General features: G+C 42.2%; 1 protein-coding gene across 3 annotated transcripts in view; it reads right to left on the bottom strand.

The window, feature by feature from the left end:
* The window catches only part of dop1a (DOP1 leucine zipper like protein A), a 355,194-nt gene that overhangs the window by 292,025 nt on the left and 45,618 nt on the right, over positions 1-17,551 (bottom strand). For all 3 annotated transcript variants that reach the window (XM_041213315.1, XM_041213322.1, XM_041213331.1), the window contains exons 6-7: positions 13,014-13,112; positions 6,873-6,972 (exon numbers count right to left, since the gene is read on the bottom strand). In XM_041213315.1, the coding sequence (XP_041069249.1) occupies positions 6,873-6,972; positions 13,014-13,112 (199 nt within the window). The remainder of the gene's footprint in view (positions 1-6,872; positions 6,973-13,013; positions 13,113-17,551) is intronic.

The following is a 17,551-nucleotide window of genomic DNA, read 5'->3' as shown; positions in this document are numbered from 1 at the left end:
TTTTAGCATGATTAAATGTCCCAAGGCACTTCACAGGATCTTTATAAAATAAAATATCACAATAAGCCACACAGATTATCAAAAACTTTGTGAGAGGTCGTTTTTAAGGAGCGCCTTAAAGGAGAAAGCATGGTCGAGAGGCAGAGGGGTTTAGGGATGAATTCCAGAGCTCAGGGGCTAGGTAACTGAAAGACTGTCCACCAATGGCAGAGTGATTAAAATTGGGGATGCCCAAGAGGCCAGAATTAGGGGAATACAAATATCCCGAAAAGTTGTGGCAGTTGTGATGCGGGAGAGCACAGAGGTAGGGAAGGGTGAGCCCATGGATGGATTTGAAGACAAGTATGAGGGTCTGAAAGTTGAGGTATTGCTTAAGCAGAAGTCACTGTAAGCAGCAAAACAGGGAAATGAGTGAACGGGATTTGGTACAGGTTAGGAAGTGGGAGCAGAATTTTGGATGACATCACAATTGCAAAGGGTAGGATGTGGAAGGCTTGCCAAGAGTGTACTGGAATAGTCAATATAGAAGTAACAAAGGCATGGATGACGTTTAGAAAAGGTGAGCTGAGGCAAGGGAGGGGTCAGGTGGTTATGGAGGTTGAAATAGGAGGCCTTAATGATGGCACAAATGTATGGTTGGAAGTTCATTGGTGTCAAATATGACAACAATCTGGTTCAGCCTCAAACAGGTGCCAAGGGATGGAGTCATAGGCTAGGGAACAAAATTTGTGGCAGAACCAAAGTTTGGCTTTGTTGTTCCCAAGATTAAACTGGAGATATTCTGTACAAGCAGTCTTACAATTTAGACTCAGTGGAGGGGTTGAGAGGTGCTGCTAAGGTAGAGCTGGGCGACATTTGCATACATGTGGAAATTAACGTTGTGTTTTCAGGTGATGTTGCCAAGGGGCATATAGGTGAGAAATAGAAAGGAGCCAAAGGTAGATCCTCAGGGGACAACAGAGATAAGTGTGCAGGAGACACAGCTGTAACATTGTCTTCATAAATAGACTATAGTCCATATAATATATTAAGACTTCTGTATGTTGAACTCAGTGCAGTCACTTTCTGAACAGTAGTTGTGGACATCTAGTTAAGTTTATAGGCAACATTCTAACACTGCTGAGAGGCAGGAACTGATAAATCTTGTTCAAGTTATTAACTTATTCATAGCGACAATACAAGCCATCCAAAAAGCTTATCAATGTGTATTACATAGACTATTTTCAATTCATTTAAGAGGTATACACCATTTTGAGCAACGTATTCCAGATATGCAGTTGCTGTTCTTAAGCCAACAAATGCACCATCACAGGTCTTGTAATTCAATATTAGTGATACAGTTCAAAAGTGTGTGCTGGGACAGAGTGAACTGGGAGTGAATATGTATCGATCTTTGAAGCTGACAGGACATACTGAGGGAGTGAAACAGAAACAAAAATTGCTGGAAAATCTCAGCAGGTCTGACAGCATCTGTGGAGGGAAAGACAGAGTTAACATTTCGAGTCCGTATGACTCTTTAGACCTTATGAATTTTTGTTTCAGATTTCCAGCATTCGCAGTATTTTGCTTTTATTATATTGAGAGAGCCGTCAGCAAAGCATCTGGGATTTTGGGCTTCATAAATAGGGGCATTGAGTACAAAAGCAGGGAAGTTATGATGAACATTTATAAAGCTCTGGTTAGACCACAACTACAGTATTGCATCCAATTCTGCTTACTACACTTCAGGAAGGTCCTTCAGAGGGTGCAGAAGAAATTTACCAGAATGATTCCAGGGATGCGGAATTGTAGTTACAAGGTTAGGTTTGAAAAGCTGGGGTTGTTCTCCTTGGAGCAAAGAAGATTGAAGGAAGATTTGATAGATCTGTGGAAAAGGAAGGCTTAGATAAAGTAGACAAGGAAAAACTGTTCCCATTAGCTGATAGTACAATGGCTAGGGAACACAGATTTAAAATTTTAGGGAAGAACTGCAGGGGGTTTGTAAAGAGGAACTTTTTTTGTGCAGCAAATGGACCTGGAACTCGCTGCCCGCTAGGGTGGAGGAAGTGAAAACAATCAATAATTTCAAAAGGAAATTAGATGGGTACTTGAAGGAAATAAACTTGCAGGGCTATGGAGAACAAGCAGGGGGAAGATTGGGACTGACTGGATTGCTCCGTAGGGAGCCAGCATGGACTCGATAAGTCTAATGGCCCCTTTCTGTACCGTAAATGACTCTAAGCCATCATGGAGTGCTTTCTTAAGATAAATAAATTTAGTTTACTCAAGCAATGAAAGTTTCAAGTATTTGAACTGCAAACCTTTCCCCAATATGCATAATATTTCCCTATGGGTTGCATATAACCTGCCAGAGGTAAAGCACAGCATATACTATAAGTAACATAAAAACATCAAAAATGAGGAGTAGGTCATTAGGCCTTTTGAGCCTGCACCGCCATTCAATATCATGGCTGATCCTTTATCTCATTGTCATAACTCCTGCACTCTCCCCATACCCCTTGACGCTTTTAGAGTCCAGAAATCTATTTCCTTCTTAAATATATTCAGTGACTTAGCCTCCACAGCCTTCTGTGGTAGAGAATTCCACAGGTTCACCACTCTGAGTGAAGAAGTTTCTTCTTATCTCAGTCCCAAATGGCCTACCCCAGATCCTGAGACTGTGACCCATTGCTCTAGACCGCCCCCCCCCTACCCCAGCCAAAGGAAATATCATCCCTGCATCCAGTCTGTCCATCCCTGTAAGAATTTTATATGTTTCAATAAGATCTCCTCTCATTCTTCTAAACTCTAGTGAATACAGGCCTAGGCACCCTAATCTCTCCTCATACAACAATCCTGCTATTCTAGGAATCAGGTATATCCTTTCTTAAGTAAAGGGACCAAAACTACACACAATACTCTAGGTGTGGTCTCACCAAGGCCCTGTATAGCTGCAGTAAAACATCCTTGCTCCTGTACTCAAGTCCTCTCGCAATGATGGCCAACATACCATTTGCCTTAACTGCTTGCTGCAGTGATTGGTGTACAAGGACACCCAGGTCCTTTTGTACTTCAACATTTCTCAATCTATCACAGTTTACATAATACTCTGTTTTTCCTATCAAAATGGATAACCTCACACTTATCCACATTATAACGCACCTGCCATGTATTTGCCCATTCACTCAACCTGTCAAATCATCTTGAAGCCTCTTAATACCCTCCTCATTGCTCACACTCCACCAAGTTTCATGTCATCAGCAAACTTGGAAATATTACATTTGGTTCCCTCATCCAAATCATTGATATATATTGTAAATAGCTGGAGTCCTAAGCACCTTCTGCTGCTCCGAAAAAGACCCATTTATTCCTACTATTTCTTGTCTGCTGACTAATTCTCAATCCATGCCAATATATTACCCCCAAACCCATGCGCTTTAATTTTACACACTAACCTCATATGTGGGACTTTATCAAAAGCTTTCTGAAAATCCAAATACACCACATCAACTGGTTCTCCCTTATCTATTCTGCTAGTTATGTCCTCAAAAGACTCCAGTAAGTTTGTCAAACATGATTGCCTTTTCACAAATCCATGTTGACTTTGTCTAATCCTGTTGATATTTTCTAAGTGTCCTGTTATCACATCCTTTATAATAGACTCTAGCATTTTCCTTACTACTGAGGTTAGACTCACCAGTCTGTAATTCACTGTTTTCTCCCTCCCTCCTTTTTTAAATAGTGGGGTTACATTTGCAACTCTCCAATCTGCCGGGACTGTTCAAGAATCAACAGAATTTTGGAAGATGATGACCAATGCATCCACGATTTCCATGGCCACCTCCTTTAGTACCCTGGGATGTAGATGATCATGGCCTGGGGATTTATTGGCTTTCACTCCCATTAATTTCTCCAGCACTATTGTTTTAGTAATGCTAATTTCTTTCAATTCCTCCTTCTCACTAGACCCTTGGTTCCCTAGTATTTCTGGGAAGTTATTTGTGTCTTCCTCCACGAAGACAGAACTAAAGTAGTTGTTTAATTGCTCTGCCATTTACTTGTTTTCTATTATAAATTTCCCCATTTAAAACTGTTAAAGGGCATACACTTGTCTTCACTAATCTTTCTCTTTTTACATACTTATCGAAGCTTTTACAGTCTGCTTTTATGTTCCTTGCAAGGTTACTCTCATACTCTATCTTTCCCCTCTTAATCAATCTCTTGGTCCTCCTTTGCTGAATTCTAAACTGCTCCCAATCCTCAGGCTTACTACTTTTTTCTAGTAACTTTATATGACTCCTCTTTGGATCTAATACTATCCTTAATTTCTTTTGTTAGCCATGGTTTGGCCACTTCTCCTGTTGTGTTTTTGCACCAGAAAGGAATGTATAACTGTTGCAATGCATACATTCGTTCTTTAAACATTAGCCATTGTCTATTCACCTGAGGAATTTATGCTGACTTCAATTAATGAAGTTCCCCAATCTATCTTAGCCAACTCATGCCTCATACCTTTGTACTTGACCTTGTCAAGGTTTAGGACCCTAATTTTGGATTGGACTTCTACACTTTTCATCCTAATGAAGAATTTTTATGACGTTATAGTCAATGTTCCCTGAAGGACCCCACACAACAAAATTATTAATTAAACCCTTCTCATTGCACAATACCAAATCTAGGATAGCCTGTTCCCTAGTCAGTTCCTCGACATACTGATCTAAAAACCATCTCATACACACTCCAGGAATTCATCCACCACAGTATCATTGCTAATTTTGTTTGCCCAGTCTATATGGAGGTTAAAGTCATCCATGATTACTGTAGCACATGTAGAGACATGCGTCTCTAATTTCCTGTTTAATGCTGTCCTCCCCAATATCATTACTGTTTGGAGGCCTTTAAGACAACTCCCTCTAATGTTTTCCACCCTTTGTTGCTTCTTAGCTCCACCCAGACTGATTCTACATCTAGATTTTCTGAGCCAATATCCTCTCTCACTATTACATTGATTTTATCCTTAACTAACAATGCCACACCACCTCCTTTTCCTTTCTGCCTGTCTGTCCTAGACATCGAGTACCATTGGATATTCAGTTTCCAGCCTTGGTCACCCTGCAGCCATGTCTCCGTAATACAATCATATTGTACCCGTATACATCTATTTGCGTTGTTAATTTGTCTACCTTATTGCAAATGCTCTGTGCATTCAGATATCGTGCCTTTTAGACTTGTCTTGTTATCATTTTGACACTTTTTTTTGTACTATAGCCCTATTTGTTGCTATCCCTTGTTTCCTCTTCCTTCCACTTTTGCTTTCTACTTTTCTGTCTTTCATTCCTATCCTCATTTCCCTCTCTTGTGTTTCCCTGCTCAGGTTCCCATCCCCCTGCCAATCCAGTTTAAACCCTCCCCCAAACTACTAACGAATACCCATGCAAGGATACTGGGCCCGGTCCTGCTGGCATGCAACCCTTCCAGCTTGTACAGGTCCCATCTTGGCCAGAATTGGTCTCTATGCCTCAGGAATCTAAATCCCTCCCTCCTACCCCATCTCTCCAGCCACGCATTCATCTGGTCTATTTGGCTATTCCTGATCTCGCTAGCAAGTGGCACTGGGAGTAATCCTGAGATTATTACCTTTGAGGACCTGCTTTTTAATTTAATTCTTAGTTCCCTATATTCTGCTTTCAGGACCTCATCCCTCTTTTTACCGACGACGTTGGCACCAATATGGACCACAATCCCTGGCTGTTGGCCCTCCCCCTTCAGAATGTCCTGCAGTCGCTCAGTGACATCCTTGACCTTGGCACCAGGAAAGCAACATACCATCCTGCTCTCAAGTTTGCAGCCGCAGAAACATCTATCTGTTTCCCTTACGATAGAATCTCCTATCACTATTGCTCTCCCACTCTTTTTTCCCCTACACTGTGCAGCTGAGCCACTCGTGGTGCCACGGACCTGCTCCTGCTGCATTCCTCTGAGAAACCATCTCCCCAAGCAGTAGCCAAAACGGAAAATCTGTTGGAGAGGGTGATAGACCTAGGGGACTCCTGCACTACCTGTCTAGTGCTTTCACTCTGGCTGGCACTCACCTGTTCCCTTTCTGCCTATGCACTCTTTACCTGTGGTGTGACTATCTCACTGTACATGCTATCCACAAAGATCTCATCCTTGTGGATGCTCCACAGTGATTCCAGGTGCAGCTCCAGCTCCGAAACACTGATTTCGAGTAGCTGCAGTGGAGACACTTGCTGCACACATGGTTGCCCTGGACACTGGAAATGTCCCTGGCTTCCCACATCGCACAGGAGCGGCATTCCATTTGAAGTTACCTTCAAATTACTCCCTTTACTTTTACTTCCTCTCATTTAGAGAATATTAAGGAAGAAGAAATACTTACCAGGTCCAACTTACCAAGGCTGCCACTCTTCTTACAGAGGAAAGGCAGAAAATGAAATGATCACCTCTTTCCCTCTCTCACCAAACTCCAACTGAAGCATTCTAATGCAGCGCAAAGCAGCACTCAAGTGCAGACAGTATTTACTAATTTATTGTAATTATCTTAATTTAGAATAATTCTTATGTATTCTACAATTTTCTGTGTTGATCTCAGTCTTGCCCCTTCTCGTGCTCTTTTAACTCACCGGCTCCGCTCCAGGTCTCGTCCCTTCTCACGCTCTTTAAATTCCCGGCTCCACACTCAGTCTCGCTCCTTCTCATGCTCTTTTAATTCTCTGAATCCACTCTCAATCTCACACCTTCTCACGCTCTTTTAATTTCCGATTCCGCTCTCAGTCTTGCCCTTCTCGGGCTCTTTTAACTCTGACACAGCTTTCTGAGCTAAATGCATTTGCCATTTTAAGCACATGTATATCTGAATGATCCTAACTCACCAAGAAGCCATGCATAAAGTCTACGGTTGAGAGACATATCTCGCCGAAGTACTACGTGCAGAGCTGCAGACAGAATCTGTATCATATCTGGGCGAGTGGCCTAATAAGAAAAATGAGAAGAAAAAGCATTTCCATTAAATGGGGGGGGTGGGGGGAGAGGTGAGGTTTGATGCTGAAAGATGTTCCTAGCATTTCCAGTCCTAGCTTCAAAATCAGAGAGCCCAAAATATATTGTTCTTTATCCATATTTTGCGGGTGTCCTCCTGCTATTTGGCTGACATGATATTGGCTGCGCATTCAAGCTGGAGACCCTGAACACTTAATCTAGGCTAACACTCCACTGCAAAACTGGAAATTTAAATTTTTGGAGGTTCTGTCCTTCAGATGATACATTAAACTGGTTCTATTTGCCAGTTCAGGTAAAAGTTAAAAATCTCATGACACTATTTTTTCAGCTGGCAGGTCTCCTAAGGTCCTTGTCAACAATCTTTCCTCAGGCATCACAAGTAAATCAAATGGTCATGGAACCTAATTGCTGTTTGTGGGCTTTGCCAAATGCAAAACAGTTGTCACTATAACCTTCAAAACACTGACTGTACTTCAAAATTAAAATAACTCATATATTCAACAAACATGGAATTACATAGTCTTTATTTTATTCATTCACGAGATGTGGGCTTCACTGGCTAGGGCAGCATTTATTGCCCATCCCCCCTAGTTGCCCTTGAGAAGGTGGTGGCGAGCTGCCTTCTTGAACCGCTGAAGTCCATATGGTGTAGGTGCACCCACAGTGCTGTTAGGAAGTTAGCTCCAGGATGTTGCCCGGGATGAAACATTTAAGTTACGAAGAGAGGTTGGATCGACTTGGGTTGTTTTCATTGAAGCAGAGAAGACGGAGGGGCGACCTGATCGAGTTGTACAAGATTATGAGGGGCATGGACAGGGTGGATAGGGAGCAGCTGTTCCCCTTAATTGGAGGGTCAGTCACGAGGGGACACAAGTTCAAGGTGAGGGGCAGGAGGTTTAGGGGAGATGTGAGGGAAAACTTTTTTACCCAGAGGGTGGTGACGGTCCAGAATGCACTGCCTGGGAGGGTGGTGGAGGCGGGTTGCCTCACATCCTTTAAAAAGTACCTGGATGAACACTTGGCACATCATAACATTCAAGGTTATGGGCCAAGTGCTAGTAAATGGGATTAGGTAGGTAGGTCAGGTGTTTATCACGTATCAGTGCAGACTCGATGGGCCTCTTATGCACTGTGAGATTCTGTGATTTTGACCCAACAACTGTGAAGGAACGGCGATACAATTCCAAGTCAGGATGGTGAGTGACTTGGAGGAGAACTTCCAGGTGGTGGGTGTTCCCATCTATCTGCTGCCCTTGTCCTTCTAGGTGGTAGTGGTCATGGGTTTGGAAGGTGCTGTCTAAAGAGCCTTGGTGAGCTCCTACAGTGCATCTTGTAGATGGTACACACTGCTGCTACTGTGCGTCAGTGGTAAAGGGAGTGAATGTTTGTGGATGTGGTGCCAATCAAGCAAACTGCTTTGTCCTGGATGGTGTCCAGCTTCTTCAGTGTTCTAGGGGCTGCGCTCATCCAGGTAAATGGGGAGTATTCCATCACACTCCTGACTTGTGCCTTGTAGATGGTGGACAGGCTTTGGGAGTCAGGAGGCAAGTTGCACAATTCCTAGCCTCTGACCTGCTCTTGTAGCCATAGTATTTATATGGCTAGTCCAGTTCAGTATCTGGTCAATGGTAACCCCCAGGATGTTGATAGTGGAGGATTCAGTGATGGTAATGTCATTGAACATCAAGGGGTGATGGTTGGATTCTCTCTTGTTGGAGATGGTCATTGCCTGACACTTGTGTGGCGCAAATGTTACTTGCTACTTGTCAGCCCAAGCCTGGATATTGTCCAGATCTTGCTGCATTTGGACATGGACTGCTTCAGTATCTGAGGAGTTACGAATACTGAACATCGTGCAATCAGCAAACATCCCCACTTCTGACCTAATGATGGAAGGAATGTCATTGATGAAGCAGCTGAAGATGGTTGGGCCTAGGACACCCTGAGGAACTCCTGCAGTGATGTCCTGAAGCTGAGATGACTGACCTCCAAACAACCACAACCATCTTCCTTTATCTTAAGTATGACTCTAACCAGCGGAGAGTTTTCCCCCTGATTCCCAGTGACTCCAGTTTTGCTAGGGTTCCTTGATGCCACACTCAGTCAAATGCTGCCTTGATGTCAAGGGCAGTCACTCTCACCTCGGGAGTTCAGCTCTTTTGTCCATGTTTGAACCAAGGCTGTAATGAGGTCAGGAACTGAGTGGCCCTGGCAGAACCCAAACTGGGCATCAGTAGGCAAGTGCCACTTGATAGCACTGTTGATGACCCCTTCCATTACTTTACTGATGATAGAGAGTAGACTGATGAGGCAGTAATTGGCCGGGTTGGAGTTTTCCTGCTTTTTGTGTACAGGACATACCTGGGCAATTTTCCACATAGCCAGGTAGATGCTAATGTTGTAGCTGTACTGGAACAGCTTGGCTAGGGGCACGGCAAGTTCTGGAGCACAAGTCTTCAGTACTATTGCTGGAATGTTGTCAGGGCCCATAGCCTTTGCAGTGTCCAGCGTCTTCAGCCGTTTCTTGATATCACATGGAGTGAATCGAATTGGTTGAAGACTGGCATCTGTGATGCTGGGGACCTCCGGAGGAGGCCGAAATGGATCATCCACTCGGCGTTTCTGACTGAAGATTGTTGCGAATGCTTCAGCCTTATCTTTTGTACTGATGTGCTGAGCTCCTCCCATCGTTGAGGTTGGGGGTATTTGTGGAGCCTCCTCCTCCAGTGAGTTGTTTAATTGTCCACCACCATTCATGACTGGATGTGGCAGGATTGCAGAGCTTAGATCTGATCTGTTGGCTGTGGGACCACTTAGCTCTATCTATCACTTGCTGCTTATGCTGTTTGGCAGGCAAGTAGTCCTGTTTTTTTATAGCTTCACCAGGTTGACACCTCATTTTTAGGTATGCCGGGTGCTGCTCCTGGCATGCCCTCCTGCGCTCTTCATTAAACCAGGGTTGATTCCCTGGCTTGATGGCAATGGTAGAGTGGGGGACATGCCGGGCCATGAGGTTAGATTGTGTTTGAGTACAATTCTGCTGCTGCTGATGGCCCACAGCACCTCATGGATGCCCAGTGTTGAGTTGCTAGATCTGTTTAGCACATCCATTTAGCACGGTCGTAGTGCCGCACAACAGGATATTGAGGGAACAAAAACAAAAATACCTGGAGAAACTCATCAAGTCTGACAGCACCTGCAGAGGGGAACACAGTTAACGTTTCAAGTCCGTATGACTCTTCATCCGAACTAAAGGAATATAGAAATGTGGTGAAGGCGGAACATCATCTCCACAATGACTGTGAAGTGGTCACTCCTACTGATACTGTCATGTACAGATGCATCTGCGGCAGGCACGGTGGTGAAGAAGCCCCCACCCAGGGAACATTCTGCGCCCTTGCCACCCTCAGTGCTTCCTCCAAGTGATGTTCAACATGGAGGAGCACTGAGGGCAGTATGTGGTAATCAGTCACTCGATGTTGGGGACTCCCAAGGCAACTCCCTCTCGACTGTATACAACTGTGCTGCCACCTCTGCTGGGTCTGTCCTGCCGGTGGGACAGGACATACCCAGTGACATTATCTGTAAGATATGATTCAGTGAGGATGGCTATGTCAGGCTGTTGCTTGACTAGTCTGTGAGAAAGCTCTCCCAATTTTGGCACTAGCCCCCAGAGATTAGTAAGAAGGACTTTGCAGGGTCAACAGAGATGAGGTTGCCGTGGTTGTTTCCGGTGCCTAGGTCGATGCCGAGTGGTCCATCCGGTTTCATTTCTTTTTTGTGTCTTTGTTACAACTTGCTAGGCCACTTCAGAGGGCATTTAAGAGTCAACCACATTGCTGTGGGGCTGGAGTCACATATGGGCTAGACTAGGTAAAGACGACAGATTTCCTTCCCTAAAAGGACATTAGAGAACCAGATGGGTTTTCACAATAATCGACAACGGTTTCATGGTCATCACTGGACTTTTAATTCCAGATTTTTTTACTGAATTCAAATTCCACTATCTGTTGTGGTGGGATTCGAACCCTGGGTCTCTGGATTACTAGTCCAGTGACAATGCCACTACGTCATTGCCTCCCCCTACAGTCTACAGTACAGAAACAGGCCATTCAATGCAAGTGGTCTATGCTACACACGAGCTTCCTCTTGCCCATCTGCATCCAAACACATCATTCGATTCCTTTCTTCCTCTTGTACTTATCTAACTTCCTATTAAATAGGAAGCTATTCACCTAAACCACTTCTTGTGGTAGCTTGTTCCACGTTCTTATCCCTCTTTGGGGAAATAAATTTCTTCTGAATTCCCTCTTGAACTTATTAGTGATTATCTTATATTTATGGCCTCTAGGTTACCTTCAGCTTTCTCTATTCTACAGAAAAATATACCAGGCTGTTCAGCCTCTCTTAATAAGTATATCCTCTCAGTTCTGGCATCATCCTTCTGAATCTTTTCTGCACCTTAACTAATGCCTCCATGTCCTTTTTTATAATATGGAAAGCAGAACTGTGCACAATAAGTGTGGTCTCACCAAGATTCTACACAAGTTTAATAGAATATCTCTGCTTTTTAATTATGTTTGCCTAGAAATGAACCCCAGTACTTGTTTGTTTTTTAAATGGTCTTACTAACCATCTTTGCTCTGCTTACTGATTTGTGTATCTATACCCTTAGATCCCCTTGCACCTCTATTCTACTTAGACTTATGATCAAAGCCCCCTTATTCTTCCTACCAGAATGCAGTATCGTAGTTATCCATATTGAAATTTAGTTGCCATGTACTTGCCCATTCTGCAAGTTTGTATTAATATCTTCCTGCATTTTGTTGCCGTCTCCCTCAGTATTAACTGTATGCCCCAATTTGGTGCTTCCACAAAAACTGGAATTCTATTCCGATTCCAGAGTTCAAGTCAATGAAGTAAATTGTAAACAGCAGCCACCCTGGTAGCAATTCCTGCGGAACATCACTTCTTACCTCTTGCCAGCCTGAGTAACTACCTTTAACCCCTACACTTTCTTTTCTATTTTATAGGCAGTTTGCTAACCATTCAGCTACTTGTCCCCTGGCCTCATGAATTTACCACATGGTACCTTATCAACATTTTTTGAAAATCTACTACATTACCCCTGTCTACTCTTTGTTTCTTCTTCAAAGAATTCAATAGGGTTGGTCAAAAGTGATCATCCCTTTGAAATTTGTGATTATTTTATTTACAGCTTCTAGGTGTTTTTACATCTTTGAGTAAACATTTCAATATGTTTCCTATCACTCAAAGTTAAGCTATAAGGTTCCCTGGACTTGTTCCACTTACCTTTTTAAATATAGTAATCACATGAGCTTTTCACCAGTGCCCTAGCATTAGTCCCTTTTTTAATGAGTTTCTACAAATATGTAATAGTGCCTCTGCTATCTCTTCTGTAACTTCTTTTAATATTCATAGGTGCAATCCATCTGGGTCAGGGGTTTTATCCTCTTTAATATACACAGTATCCACACTTTTTGTATTTGTTTAATTTGTTTCGTGCTTGTCTTTGGCATGGAATTATACCATAAACTGAAAAAATGGTTACCAATTATTTTTATTCCAACATGACAATCATTGCCCTAATTCAACTATCTACACTGTGAGCAACAGTACAGAGGATTATTAAACTAATCAAAATGAAATGTTGTATGATAAGTTACCATTTAATTCATAAGCAACAATTCTAGGTTCCTGAAAATAGAAGTACTATTTAACCATCATTCAGTAAGTTAATTTAACCCATCATTCAGTAATATAGTCATGTCACTTAAAGGCTTCCTCATTTGCAAGTAACTCTCTTTTTTAAAAAAGGGTACAGGAAAATGGCAGGGTAATAGGACTAAGTACATAGTTCTTTAAGAGCTGGCCAAAGTATTCCTCTGTATTGTAAAACTCTACAACTCAATCTGAATACCCTGCATATTACAACTATGTGTAACAGCGCCATTAGTTACATTTCTAGATTTGCTCATTATATTATTTTTTACCTGAAACAGATGAAAAGGGAAACAGAACAGAATGAGATCCAAGGTGCTCCTCTGCACCAAGGCACTGGAGTCCTGGACTGAAACACTGACTGCTTCAACCTACAAAATTTAACAAAAAAACAGAAGATTACTGTTTGTTTTAGTTAAAGCATATTAAACCACTCTGGATTAAAAATCAACTAGGATTGTTAATTCAGCACTCAAGAAATTTGTACAAACATGGCTAACAAGCTGCCACAAGGAGTGCAAAGACCTGGTTTCACAACAGCATTTCACGAAATGGCCAGTTCTTCATCTTAGCCAGGCCATTCCAGGTTCTTCCTAAGGAAGGAGGAAACAAAAAAAGAACTCCTAATATCCACCAATGAAATGGATTTAATAATAATTCTTTAGAATAAGTATTTTCTAAGGGATAGTAATGGCAAGACTATAACACATTCTCAACCAGTCTGCAACCTTTGACATGTTTGACCACATCTCTATAATATTTCTCCACCAGCCAGCTGAATCACACGATTTCAGTTTTACTTATCTAATCATTACCAATGGATTAATTAATGATTTCTCTTCTGCTTCCACACATTTAATTATGTTTCCCAAAGGTTCAGATGGTCCCCTAATTTCATATCTACATGCCATTCTGAAATCATCCAAAATCAGGTCAGTTTGAAAATGGCTTTAAGGCTGCTGACACCCAGCTCTTCAATCACTTCACTGATCCATCCACTGGATGAGCAGAAATTTCTTCCAATTAAGTATTGGGAAGACTGAAGTCCCCACCACAAACTCAATTCCCTAACCATCAATCCCATTCTTCTCCCCTTCTCACTGACAAGTGTGAAGTTGAACCAAACTAGTCACAACCTCGGTGTCACACTGAGCTGAGATGCCAATATATTCGTGCCAACATTAAGGCCGCATTTTTCCCCATCATAACACTGTCTGACTTTACCCCACCTCATTTCATCTGCTGAAACCCTCATCCATGCCTTCTATTACCTCTGAACAACTATTCTAATGCATTCTTATCTAGCCTCTTACGTTCTACCCTCCGTAAAATTGAAATCATCCAAAGCACTGTTATCCGTGTCTTAAATTGCACTAAATTCCTGTTCACCCATCACCCTTGTGCTCTCTGACCGACAGTAGCTCCTGTTTAAGCAATGCCTCAACTGCAAATTTCTCAGAAATAAACAAAAATAGCTGGGAAAACTCAGCAGGTCCGACAGCATCTGTGCAGAGGAAGACAGAGTTAATGTTTTGAGTCCGTATGACTCTTCATCAGAACTAAGGAAATATAGAAATGAGGTGAAATATGAGCTGTTTAAGGGGGGTGGGATAGGTGGAGCTGAATAGAGGGCCAGTGATAGGTGGAGGCAAAGGTGAGATTGGCAAAGATGTCATAGACAAAGAGGACAAAGGGGTGTTGACAGTGGTGATATTAGCTAAATGATGTGCTAATGATGGCATTGAGGGTAGAAAGCAGGATGAGCAAGTGACAGATGGCCCTAGTGGGGTGGGGTGAAGGGATCGAAATAGGCTAAACGGTGGAGATAAAACAATACCTCTACCTTTTAGCCTATTTCGATCCCTTCCCCCACCCCACCCCCACTAGGGCCATCTGTCACTTGCTCACCCTGCTTTCTACCCTTAATGCCACCATTAGCACATCCTTTAGCTAATATCACCACCGTCAACACCCCTTTGTCCTTTTATCCATGACATCTTTGGCAATCTCTCCTTTGCCTCCACCTATCACTGGCCCTCTATCCAGCTCCACCTGTCCGACCCCCCTTAAACAGCTTATATTTCACCTCATTTCTATTTCCCTTTAGTTCTGATGAAGAGTCATACGGACTCGAAATATTAACTCTGTCTTCCTCTCCACAGATGCTGTCAGACCTGCTGAGTTTTTCCAGCTATTTTTGTTTTTGTTTCAGATTTCCAGCATCTGCTGGAATTTGCTTTTATTTTTACAAAGTTCTCAGGCCTTGTTTCAAAATCCCTTCATGGCCTTGCACACTCTATAAACTCCTTTAGCTCCACACCCTCTGAGATATCTACGTTCCCCTAATTCTGGCCTCTTGAGGATTCCCTATTTTAATCGCTCTACTATTTGTGGCTGAGCTTCCAGCTGCTTATGTCCTAAACTCTGGAATTCCCCCCCTAAGCCGCTCCACCTAGCTTTCCCCTTTAAGATGCTCCTTAAAACCAAACTTTTGGTCACATGCCTTAATATCTCCTTTTAGAGTATGGTTTCATATTTTGCTTTTATAATGTCCCTGAGAAGCGGCTTGAGACATTTCATTACATTAAAAGTATGGTTGAGCACCTCTAAACAGTGATCGGTTCACTAAAAAAGACTTCAAAATTGTTCCCAGGCTGGAACTCGTCAATACCAGTCTCACAAAACAAACCTATAACCTAAACTCTACCCCTTCTTAAATCCCTATATATACACACATACACATACAAGACACACAAAAACATGGATATTAAGGGTGGGATAAAACAGTTCAATAGCACCAATTCCAGATTATAGGGTTCAATAGGTTGATTCTGATCAATGTCTTCCAAATTCCTTTCAGTTCTTTGTTGATAACAAAAGGTGGTCTTCCCGCACTTTCAGTCCTTACTTCACTGGTTGAGCACTTGCCTTTCAATGTCTCTAACAGTGATTTTCCCCTTGTCCACTTGACAGGAGTTTACAGAGAGAGAGCAGGTTATAGAGATATGAGGAGAAAAAGTCAGCTCGCTATTATTGTAGAATTACTGGAATCTTAAACACACAGGAGAAAGAGGTTTTAGATCTTTTCTCTTTCCAGGCTAGGTGCTTCTGCTGCACTGCTCTCATACAAACTCTGGTCACCTACTCAGGAGCCAATTAAAACGTTGTTGCTAGGCAGTTCCCTATTAGACCAGACTCCACATCCTGTCTTTCAAGGCACATTCTGTTCCAGGACAGCAACATTGTATATATCCCTCCCTGTTCCAGTAGACATGTCCTTCAAACTGCAGCCATTGTAATTTTAATCCACAGTCCAACAGAATTAAAAAGATATGTTCTTTACATGCCTCCACCCTTAAAAGAGAGGAAACACCATTTCAAAATGTGTTTCGTCGCAAGGTATATGACACATGGACAACAAAACACGAGACTTACTTCCATTCATCTTTCCTCCCCCTTATACAATCTTCAGCATTTCTTACCCCTTTAATTTATTTCAGTATTTTACACCCGGGGCAATGCATCTGCGATCACATTATCTTTGCCAGTGATCTGAACAACCTTTACACTGAATGGCTGAAACAATAGACTCCATCTAAACAGTCTCACATTTCGAATTTAAACTTTTCAATGAACACCAGTGGATTATGGTCAATGTAGATTAAATGTTTCTTTGTTATCGTGTCGAACATAAGTGTTGAAGAGCCAACAACAGTGCTAGAGTTTCTTATACTACATAGAGTACTTCCTCTGATACTGCTTCTCTATCCCTAATTTATCATCTTGTAATAGCCCTGCACCTACCCCCAAGTCACTAGCATCAATTGCCATTTTAAAAGTTTTGATAAAGTCTGGGGTGGCCAATACTGGTTCATTTATTAAGATTGCCTTCAGCTTTTCAAAGGCTGCTTGGCATTCTGCTGACCGTACTGCTTTTGCCTGTTCTTTTAACAAATTGGTGAGAGGTACAGCTATTGTGCTGAAGGTAGGCACAAACTTCCGATAAAACCCATGCAACCCCAAAAATCTCATGATTTCTCATGCTACTTTACATTCTCCTGTTTATCTTTCTAGAAACGTGGACACATAATCCAACATGGAGGATTCGTCTTTCTGTTTTAGGAGCTTTTCCTTAATCACTTATGATGGACCTCTTATTTCATGACCATGGATCAATTCAAATAGACTCAATCCAGTAGATTTCATTTGGAGAATCTCTGGATGCAAATAGTAAGAAATCTAATCCTTTGTCATAATCCTTTGGTTATTCATAGCAATAGGTCTTAATTATGGTTTTGAGAGTCTGATGGTATCTCTCTAAAGCTCCCTGTGTCTGTGGGTGATAGGCGGTAGACTTTAGTTGTTTGATACTCAAACTGCTGATTATGTCCTAGAAAGTTTTAGACATGAAGTTAGAGCCTTGGTCAGATTGTATTTCAATTGGTAGGCCACAACAAGTGAAAAACTGAGTTAACTTTTCTACTACCACCTTGTCCTTAAAGGAATAGCTTCTGGAAATTGGGTTGCCATATCCATGATTGTAAGGATATACTGACGTCCTGCTTTCGTTTTGGTTAATGGATGTACACAATCTACTAATACCCGACTGAATGGTTCTTTAAAAACTGGTTTAGGTATTAAAGATGCTGGTTTGATTACATGTTGAGGTTTACCTACTGCCTGACATATATGACACGTTTTACAAAATTGTACTACATCCTCATGAAGTCTTGGCCAGGTAATATGCCTATTTCTTGATGCTTGGGTTTTCCGTATTCCTACATGTCCTGCCATAGGAATTTCAAGTGCT

Source organism: Carcharodon carcharias, chromosome 2 (genome assembly GCF_017639515.1).
Source record: "Carcharodon carcharias isolate sCarCar2 chromosome 2, sCarCar2.pri, whole genome shotgun sequence".
Lineage (NCBI taxonomy): Eukaryota > Metazoa > Chordata > Chondrichthyes > Lamniformes > Lamnidae > Carcharodon > Carcharodon carcharias.
This window is presented reverse-complemented; position numbering and strand designations above follow the sequence as displayed.